Genomic DNA, 10,215 nt, shown 5'->3' with positions numbered 1-10,215 from the left:
CACGTGAAAAGTATCAACAATGCATTCGACGCGGCACTTCAAGAAGTTGCTTTGAAGCTTGTTTCCACGACCAATCAAGAGCGGGACTTGACAATTGGAAAACGTTGTGCTGTGTCAGCCACAAAGTGTTGTTAAAACCTGTGTAGACGCATTCCACTTTGCTGATGCTGTCTACCATGCAGATCGGGATGGAAAACGTTGTCAGGGAAACGCTGGTGAGTAGCGTTGCGACTAAGCAAATGGTAGCTTATCCAATATCAATGTGCTTGTAGTAATTTAGTGTATTGGCGTAGGGGACGTGCTCGATGCTTTTGTAGAAGTCGCCTAATCCGAAAACATCACAAAGCTTGGCAGTTGAATTCGCCGCGACCAAGTCCAGCTTGAGCTTCTTATCACTATCCTGTCAGGCGGAACAAATGGAAGTTGACCCAGCGCAGTCATGATTGAAGAGGTGTGAATGCCAATATACACGACTGCTAAGCTACAAAAATATCCGGAATGGACACCAGAAAATAGAACCAAAAGAGCACGCGAGTGTAGCCCCAGTATTCACCACATTCAAAGCAAAAACTAACGAGTGCAGCATGTCTTCAATAGCCAACATCAGGTTCCTGCTAGCATGCAAAAGCTGCAAACGTCGACGCTAAAAGAACATACCCGTGCAGTCATTTCTTGAAGCGTGAACTTAATCGACTGATACGGCGAACCGCAGAGTACTGCCTGTATGGAAAAGAAGTGCAACTCAAATAGCGCCTATTTAAAGCTTCTGGGGGTAACATGAGGCAATCCGTAGTCATCCTCAGGCCGTACGTCTAAAGCAAATTTAGATGCACCAAGTCCGCCATCAAAGCTTGGCGGTACATCTAGCAAGCAACCTTTCTGGCTGCAACATACACGCTTTATGTAATCCTGGAGAACAGCAGTACGCTCAAAAGAGCACGCAGCCGTGCCCTCCGTAGTCACCACCTTCTTCTGGGCAAATAGTGATGGATCCCACATAGCTCCTCTAGCGAACATCAAATTTCCAATGTGGTACGAATCCTGCGCCATGGCACCAGAATAACAACCGGCACCAGCAATATGTTTTGTACACAAGTAGCTTACAGCACTTCTTGCCGTCTTAGAGCTTACTAAAGATAACGCTTTGGCGTTGTTAGCTCCTTATGCTCAATTTAACCGAAATATGGCAAGACACAAGCTGCATCCTGCTCAAGCATACTTGAAAACGAGTCGCATCTTCAGCCGAAAGAAAGTCACCGTTCGCGATCAGTGGGATTTTAAGAGCACTTCGCAGCAACTGTGAAAGCATATGCCACACAGCGTACGGAAGCCGCAAAAAGGGAAAGAGACTTGGACTTTTGTTCATAAGGATACAAAGATCAGGAAACAAATAAGAGCTATCATTCTAGTGAGGCTGTGCAACTGCCAGTGGCGAGGATGGCTGTAAACAGCAATACACTTTACAGCAGGAATTGCGGCCTCATGCTTTCACCAACTACGAATCGTCAACGCATGCTTGTGCTCTACAAACTACAGGGATGTGGAATCCGATATCAGCATGCGGTATCTACGGTACTCACTGGAAAAGCTTGCCAGTTTGCCCTGTGTGCAGGTCGTTCGTGGCGCTTCTGTAAAGACAAATACTGGGCTGAAGCTAGCTTCTTCTTGAGGCTCTTCAAGCACCATACTGGCTACTTGCATTCAGCTGGTGGAAGTGTAAGGCGAGCGTTTCCGTTAAGGCATACTACTCTAAACGTACCCTCGCATGAACCGCGATGGCTGCTATTCCTGTGCTTTCGCACTTCCGTGCGAAATCCACAGTCTGAAGGAGCATCGCAGACGCATACCTGGATAAAAGCACACGTTGCTCTAGAGGTCAGCTACTCAGGGGGCACCTTTAGCTCGACGGATCAAGCTCTAACCTCTTCCATTGTTTCAAGGAGACGAATTTTACACGTGACTGGACAGGGAACATTTCGGACGAGGGTCTTCAGGATATCCATCGCCAGGTCTGGCGTCTGAAGCAAGGCCGCTCCCATGCCGCCTTTTACCCTACCAGGCACGAAACACACACGGGGACTGAGCTGTAGCCCACGAAAAAACACACAAAAATACCTGAACTAGAGCTCTGCAAAAGGAGAGGAGTACGCTGTGGAATCCCCATGTGAGCCGTCATGCCACATGCTTTCTGGTTAAATCTACTTCGTCGCTGATTTTCCCTGCCGTGGTTGAAGGGCCCCATATGGCGTACGAAAAGCTCTTAGGACAGCCCATATTAATATCCACTGCTGCAACATCCTGAAAAGCGCACAGAAAAATTGAGAACATCAACGCTGCTTCAGCACACAAGGCTCTCAGGCACTCAGTCAGCATGAACAAGCTACGCGGCATTAAAAATTGCGTAGTACCGCCGGTTACGCATTTTAGTAACATGCCAGGAGGACGCAGTAGTAAAAGACCGACCTGTATGGCAACTGTTGCTGCCTGCAGAGCGCGTGTGGCGTCAGCCGTTCCAAGTTGTAGGATGACTTTGCCCTTCTCGAGTTCGCAAGTAGAGAAAATACAGCGTCTGTCGCTCTTGCTGATGTATTCTACAACGCAGCAACCATAAAGAGTAATGCTGCTGTGCTGCTACACCAAAAATGTAAGCTGCACCGTGACATCAGTTCAGTGCCAAAACTCCGCATGCGTACCCATCCCACATGATCTAATCTGTCAAAACACGCATAATATGCATGCCTTAGGCTTACCAATGGTGCCAAAGTCCTTGTTGATGTGCCTCTTTGTATCAAGGAGCTTTCTGTCCACAATCTCTTCAGTGTAGACGACATCTATCAAGCGCAGAACAACAATTACTCTAGTTCCACTCTTGCGCAACAAGCTCCAAAAGAATTCAGCCTGTGACGTTTTTTCTGAATCTTGTGTTTCAGTGCTTGGGTCCCACCTGCTCCATACTTCAGGCATTCCAACCGGAAAGGCAAGGTGCTTATCCGCACCATGGGAGCAAGTATCCAGGAAGAATTGTAGAGTCCCAAAGCGTGCACGGAAGCCGAGGTGTATTTCTCTGCAAGATTATCATTGTTAAGCATTTCCTGGGTTCCAGCTTGAGCCGACTGACGCTCATTTTCCGACTGACGCTCACTTTCCTCGTGTGGCACCTCTGGCAAAATGCCTGCTTTTGTCGAGTGAAGGTGGTGGCTCGTTTCTGTACTGTCCTCTGTTTCTGGGATTGGTGCCCCTTCACAGCTTGATTCTTCGGTTGTTCTAGAGCGTTTGGAATGCCTTTGCAGAGAATTGGAGCTGCTGTCGACTTGATGTTTTAGTTTGCTTGCAACGTAAATCCCGTTAGCAGCTCCGGAAGTGCCTCCTTCGGCAGAGCTGGTGAGCTCCGGAGCACAACGTTTTTGTTGGTTTTGGCCCAGCGTACTGCTTGATGCAATCGCAGCAATATTTGTCCCATCCGTTGGCCCTTTTACCAGATCTGTACGCGTAACGTCTGGGGGCTCCGGGCTGGGACATTTATTGATCTGTCCCACATACAGGTGCTGCATCGGCGGCTTCACTGCTAAATCATCGGTATTAGAAGACTCATAAGGTTGGTCCGGCTTGTCTCTGTGATCGGATTTAGAGTCATGTAGAACTGTACCCTCAGTAGCGGGAGCTGACATTCTGCAGAATTCATCCCAGAAGAGAGTTTGTCCCGTCTTCAATTAGCTGACTGACTCAATTCAGCTTTTTTCGTGGTACCTAATGAAAAGATAACCCTCTTTAATAATCTCTAGAGTCAGCCTCTTGCTAGCAGAATACGCCAATGAACTGCCAAATGCTCGACGGGGACAGAAACATGAGAGCCCTTTGTTGCCGAACCATTGTGGGCGCTCAAGCTCTCGCAAAGATCATATCAACATAGCAGCGAAACAAATTTGGTGAAACGCTTCCAACTTGCTTTGAATTGCTGGGTTCAACATAACAGTCTTTAGATCGATTGGCTTCCATGACAGATCATGTAGGCTGGAGGGCTAGGTTCTGAAACGTCGACGAGAACTGACAGTTGTACTCCTGGCTAATTATTAGAAGGCCGAGTATAGTATGAAATGTCTTTTTACGCCATCGTAACTGAAGAATTTACTTCAGTTCATGAGCTGGTTCAATCGTCAGCTCCAGGCTTCTGCCCGTGGCTTACCGGCTTACCGTTGGAGAAAAGCATACCTTTACGTTAAGCAATCCGTGATTCTGACTTCTTATTTCTAAAGTTCATTGTTGTTTAGGAAAACCATAAGTATTTCCCGGTGAAAAAAGGCGCGCAGCATCTATTACTTCATTGCTAATCGTGATATTCTAATTGGCCGACGCAGTGCCAGCGTTCATAGCACATAGGCTAAGCTATAGTCGCAATTGTAGCAAAGTACTGGAGTCATCTGAATTCATTTGCTGCGATGAAATTGAAGACGACAGCAAGACAACTCGCGCGTCCGTGAGTGTCGCATTAGCTGTGGAGCTTGAGACTCTGCCTTCATGTGCCTGGAATTTCGTTATTGGGGCTTGGGACGAGCTACATTCGGGCTCCTTTATGTTAAAAAATTAACTGAGGCATTTTCAGGCCATCTCAGGGCAAGCTTGCCCAGAAACGTTGCACGACTTAGTGACTGGAGTTTCCGTCAAAGTACATTTGTGCTGCCACAAGTTACTAAGCCAGTGAGGAAGGTTGTTTTTATCCCATATCAGACATAGGCACACCTGGGAAAAGAACAGTGGCACCTTTAAGGCCAGTGGTAAAAACACTACTGCTGCTAATTACGCCGAACTACTACATAAGGTTGTATACGCATGTGTACCATGTAGATGGGCAAGAGCACTTTTAAAGGACGAATTTCCTAGGGTTGCTAGCCCTTCTGCATTTTGCTGCAAGACCTGCATTTTGTGTTGGCAGGGGCCTGGGCAGCAAATACTATCGGCTGCGTAACGTAAGATCTGCCGAGCCGAGTGACCTGCTCATTTAAAGGCACGTTCAAAAAACAACACTTTTGGGTTCTAAATTACTGTTTTATATTCCACTCGACCTCAAAGAATAAAAAATCCAATGGCAGCGGCAACTGAATAGCCTCAATAGCATTCAAATGCCTGGGAACTTCGGCGAGATTAAACGGTGGCGGTGGAAATGCGGACGCGCCTGTCTCCACTGCCGCATGCCCCAACGCTGTCCTCTGGAGTTCTGCTGCAGAGCTTCAGCATCAAGAAATCTACTGTCGATGCTGCCTGCACTGAATGCAATAAAGTAGGTTCATTTTGGGCTGCTACGTGTCCCTTTGGTTCTGGGTACATAGTTTCACATCTATTATTACTTAGTAAAAGCCTTGAAGAGTTTTAGCGAGTCCAAACAAAATCATTGCAGATACAAGCTTCCAAGGGATACATGTTTTTCTTTCTGGGCGCTTCTCAGTCTCTGCATGGCAGTCCTAACCCCAGGTACTGACTGCAAAGCGCACTGGATGTGAGACCCTCATTAATGCGTTCATCGATATACCCTGATTTGCATGAGTCTGAATTTCTCGACTACGTTGCTCTCGAGGCCATCTTTGATATGGCCTCATGCTAACCACCAAAAGCGACGAAGCCATTCAGTGCAGCTGATGCAGATCACCTGCCTCCTTCATGATATTTGGCTGCTCAGAGAGTTCTATACTGTCGCAGTGTGCCGCAGTACAATAGGGGCAGCGAACCCTTAACCACCAAACACAACAGCATCATTCAGTGCGATCGGCACAGGCCACCTGTTGTCTTCATCATATTTGGCTGCTCAGCGAGTCCTAGACTGCCGCAGTTTGCCGCAGTGCAATAAGATAGTGGAGCCACCTACGTGTAGTTCTGTATCACTGGCTTGCCTTCTATTTTAAATGTCCGTATCGGCATGCCTGTATTTACGCCACGTGGTGTACTTTTGTATGTGAATGTACTAAGCTCCTTATTTGCGTGCTGTGTGTTCATCACAGTGAAATTACTGCATTCTGCAGGGGGCAGATGAGGATTTCCCTCAAGCCCGAGGCTTGGAAAAACAACATTTAGGGGGAACAAATTTCGCGATGGTATCCTTCGGCTTTCACGGTTTTTTTTTGCAGCTCCAAATTACCCATTCTAGCTCTCTATTGTTCATTTTCCCTTTGGCATTCCCTGGTATGCGAGATTTTCATCTCTTATTAGGGCGCCGTGCTGTAGAGCGCATGATGTCCTGAACATGACACCTAAGCTTGCCTCGCAGCGAATGATGTGCAGAACCCCTGTATATATCTCAAGACATGCTAAGAATCTCATACCATTAGAAACACTTTTGCAAATAATGTGTATTTAATATCTCAACCTAAGTGACACCCAACAGGGGACGCGCACTCGCCCTTCGTTGCATACCAACTGTCTGTGCGTGAAACCAGCCATTACGGCTTCGCTCTTGAAGAGGCAACAAGGAGAATCGCCTTCATTTAGGGCAGTCCTAAATAGATATGTGCTTAAAATGGTACCTTAATTTCTTCCAGTCCATAATTCACAACATATTGTCGTATCAGTACAGCATTACTTATGGGATCTTGTTTCATACCGTGCGGCTCTTCGCGTCCTCTTGGTCGTCAGGATAATTCCACGCTTCTTCTACGTCATACCAATTCTTTTTTACGGTTCTGATTTTTTATGACCATTATAGTGCAAGAGATCACTACGAGTCCATATGAATGCAGGTATTTCGTGCTGGCTGTGGAGGCACATAACATTTTAGATCTTCTGTGGCGGGAGCACCAGCTCCTGCACTCTAGCAGCAGGCCAAGCGTTAGTTGAGCAGCAAGCGTCGACGACGCCTTCTTCTTAAGAGCGAGATTAAGACAGTCTGTTTGTGGACAACGTAACAATCCGGCGAAGACGTCATTCCCCGTCTGTTGGAGTCTCCTACTCCCAACAGAGAGACCCCAGAGCGGTGGCGCAGCGCCTTAACCACTCCAATGGGAGAAAACCCGCAGCGGCATTACCATGATAGAGATGCTATTTTCAAATGTGAAAGTCAGGCCGCAGCGGACTATATGAAGGAGGCCGGCCATCTGAAGGAGATGGATCTACGCCCTAAGTCCTTCAAGTCGCTTGCAGAGGCATTCCACGCGTCCCTGTGCGTTATTCGCTGCCTTAGGGGAATGCTTTACCTTCACACAGAACATGAGCACATCGGCCTCATGAGACAGCAAGCGGGGGACTCTGAGTCTGCAGGAACACCACATACTGAAAGACTGTCAGTTGATGCAGATGTGTTGGCCCACCAAGCATCGTTTATTGCTGATGACGCAGCGTATGCTGAGTTGCTGGAGCAGCCCAGCACTTTTTCTCAGGCACTAGGAGGAGCTCCTGCAGAAGTCGCCCCCGAAGATAGGATGCCTGCCCCGGAGGAAAATGGAAACTCCTTAATGCAAGAGGCCGCGGCGCACTCAACTCCAGAAAAGCGGGCAGCAGCAGCCGTATCTGCCGATGAGTCTACAAAAATCAAGGCGATGCTACCTTCGCCAGATTCACCAGGGGCTTCTGGTGCATCCTCTTCAGCTTCGCAGATCCCAGGGGGGACAGAATATGAGCTGTCCGTCTGCAAAGCGCTCTTACTTCTGCAGCAGCTGGCTCCCAATAGCACTCCGTTGGTGGGAGAATCACCTCCACTGCAGCCTCCACAAGCAGTGCCAGCGTTGCATGGCGCATGTCGGAGTGCACAATACTTGCCTTGTAACGCCAGACCCAAAACTAGCAAGCTCACGAGGGTCTATGAAGGAAAAGTCACAGTACTATCTGCAGCCATTCTTGAAATCTTACTAAGCGTGCGACTACTCCAAGGAACTCAGCAGCTAATGCGGGCAGACTTCGCAAGGCTCCTCCACCAACAGCAGAAGCAGCAGCAGCAGCTGTTGAAAACTGTACAGACTACTGTAATGAAGCTAGGTGTGTCTCGAATTGACTTCAGCATCGCGAGTAAACACTTGTGCTGTTGCTTTCTGCCGGCACTAGGGCTTGTATAGATTCCCATATCAGGTTACGAAACCTCCCATTGCATGCGATGCGAATAGGAACGAACTGACTGTGTGTTCGTGGTGCAGAAGCGGAGAGAGATTGCTTCTTGGGACGCATGCAGAAGCTTTCTTCAACTGTGGGTCGCAAATGAGGTGGGGGCCTAGAAGACGGTGCGGAAGCTTCAAGGATCTTGCCTCCAAGTATATCTTTATGTCAAGGGCACCAGTAGTGCGTTTTTGATAAGAGCCACAAAGGCACTTAAGCAGTTTGAATTCCATGAGTGACACCGCGAAGCTCACGTTAGTGCTCTGAGAAGCATTGAGCTGTGCCATCAAACGAACCGCATCACCATGAAGTATCTCTGCTGCTCACTTGGCGGTAGAATGCCAGATTGGTTCTCAACAGTATTCTTTCACACTGCACCTGCGGAAACTGTGCTACAGCAAGCTGATACTGGTATGACGTAGCCCCAATGAAACTTCCTTTGATTAAATCCGATTCTTCTTCAGAGGTGTGGTGAGCGTAGTTCGTCCTGATGGACCACCGAATGTGTTGGAGTCTGCAGCTCTGTCAAACGTTGTGGGGCTACAGTGCGCCATCTTCGATCAAGTTAAGGAAAAACAAATGGTCTCACTTGGCTAGGCTTCACACAAGAAGCGTGCTTCAAGTATATCGAAACCGACAACCAGCACATTTAGGTCAATACACGCAGGCTCAGCGGGAGGCAAAAAGCGATGCGCCTCCACGCTCTCGAGTGCCGCAACCCTTCCACACTGCCAGCGCTACGCTTTCTTTCCGTAACCTAACACTGGGAAGGCCCGGCCAATAAACGGTCCTTATTCACTGGTCTGCGACGGAAAAAAGAAGTCCCCTTGTCCCTGCCTGGACCTGTGCAAGCTGCAGCAATTAAAGCACTACCAACCTGACTAATCGGGAGCTGAGGAATTTGCGCCGAAGAAACGTCTATAGCCCATCTCACGACTACCGACAGCTAATGAAATTGTTTTGTATCAAATGGTTCCCATAGTTCGGTGTGCACGAGCCACCTGACAACCACCGAGAATGAGACACTGGCCGCCAACAACGAAAGGACATTGCCTTAGCTTGGCCTTCTATAAGGATTGCATCTTGCTTGACAGCCAAATATTCCTCAAAAGTGGCAAATGTGCGCCCGTCCGACACAGCGCAACACTCTGCCCAGCACTGTTCCGACCTGCCGGGCTGTTCGGGGTGCGTAGAAAAACCCAAAGAAGCGAACAGACGGGAAGGCACGCGGCAACATTGTCCCTAGCAATACAAGAGCAACAAATGCAGTACAAGGCGCAGTGTGCTTCTGACCACGCTAGGCTGCTCCGTCCGGAACAAGTTGCTGTGCGCTACAACACCAATATTCAAATGCATGACGCGTCAAAGAAAAAATTGCCAGTAACACGCTTCAGCTGAAAGAATAAAGACACACAAATTAAAAAGTGTCAACGCGGCATGAAACAGCAAACACCCACAAGCAAAGGGTCCGCTGCGATTAACGCGAGAGCCCAAGCTCACTCTGGCCCTTCGTGATTTGGCTACTGTGCTCATCACATTAACGGCACCGCCATACCCAGAGAAAGGGCACTCATGCAAAGCGCGCCTAAATGCGAGCAACGTGCACGAACCAATGAACTGTGCCGCGTATCAGATATAGTGATGACTTCATATGGGTTCAGAAACACAGACCAAATTGATGCTCATCCCAATAATGCGGCATACAATGTTCCAGTGACACATTTCCCAACAAAATGTAAAACGCATGACGTCTCAGGCAGTACGAATATGCTTGGGAATTCATACGCAGCTGTGTGCAAGCGTCATGGGTGTCCTAAGTTCGTCATCATGGTCGCCATGCTTCCAGCTCGGAAATGCAAAGTAATCTCTCGCACCGAAAAAACTGGTGTCTTCACTCCTCCGGGTTCTAAATTCCATACAGCGCTGAGCCCTTCACCATCCTCACCACATACGCAGCAAACAACCCATGTGCGACTTCAAGAGGGCTTTGACTCCAGCGATAAGCCTCAGCGGCTTCCTAGCCAAAACAGAACTCCAAGGCGACGTCATTTTGCCGCGAGTGGGTAATAGGCGGGAGCGACCGTAGCTCAAACAGAACACGCACCTGCCTGACCAGCTTCGCGGGTGATACTGTATGTATAATGT

General features: G+C 48.4%; 2 protein-coding genes across 2 annotated transcripts; one reads left to right on the top strand and one right to left on the bottom strand.

The window, feature by feature from the left end:
• Positions 1-247: 247 nt before the first annotated feature.
• Positions 248-3,668, bottom strand: ETH_00022965 (dihydrouridine synthase domain-containing protein, putative; the record flags this gene model as incomplete). Its single annotated transcript, XM_013372616.1, has 10 exons — positions 248-400; positions 658-720; positions 895-1,041; positions 1,220-1,297; positions 1,760-1,822; positions 1,923-2,052; positions 2,252-2,298; positions 2,464-2,591; positions 2,751-2,831; positions 2,945-3,668. 10 exons carry the CDS (start codon positions 3,666-3,668, stop codon positions 248-250), a joined length of 1,614 nt encoding a protein of 537 aa, XP_013228070.1.
• A 3,315-nt stretch (positions 3,669-6,983) lies between these two features.
• On the top strand, positions 6,984-8,176 carry ETH_00022960 (uncharacterized protein; the record flags this gene model as incomplete). The annotated part of the gene is made up of 2 exons (XM_013372615.1): positions 6,984-7,986; positions 8,112-8,176. The coding sequence occupies 2 exons, from the start codon at positions 6,984-6,986 to the stop codon at positions 8,174-8,176; spliced, it is 1,068 nt and encodes a 355-aa protein (XP_013228069.1).
• Positions 8,177-10,215: the final 2,039 nt, after the last annotated feature.

The sequence above is a fragment of the Eimeria tenella genome, genomic scaffold, assembly GCF_000499545.2.
Source record: "Eimeria tenella Houghton genomic scaffold, Eth_scaff100, whole genome shotgun sequence".
Lineage (NCBI taxonomy): Eukaryota > Apicomplexa > Conoidasida > Eucoccidiorida > Eimeriidae > Eimeria > Eimeria tenella.
Note: the sequence above shows the minus strand (reverse complement) of the source record. Positions and strands in the feature narration are given on the sequence as shown.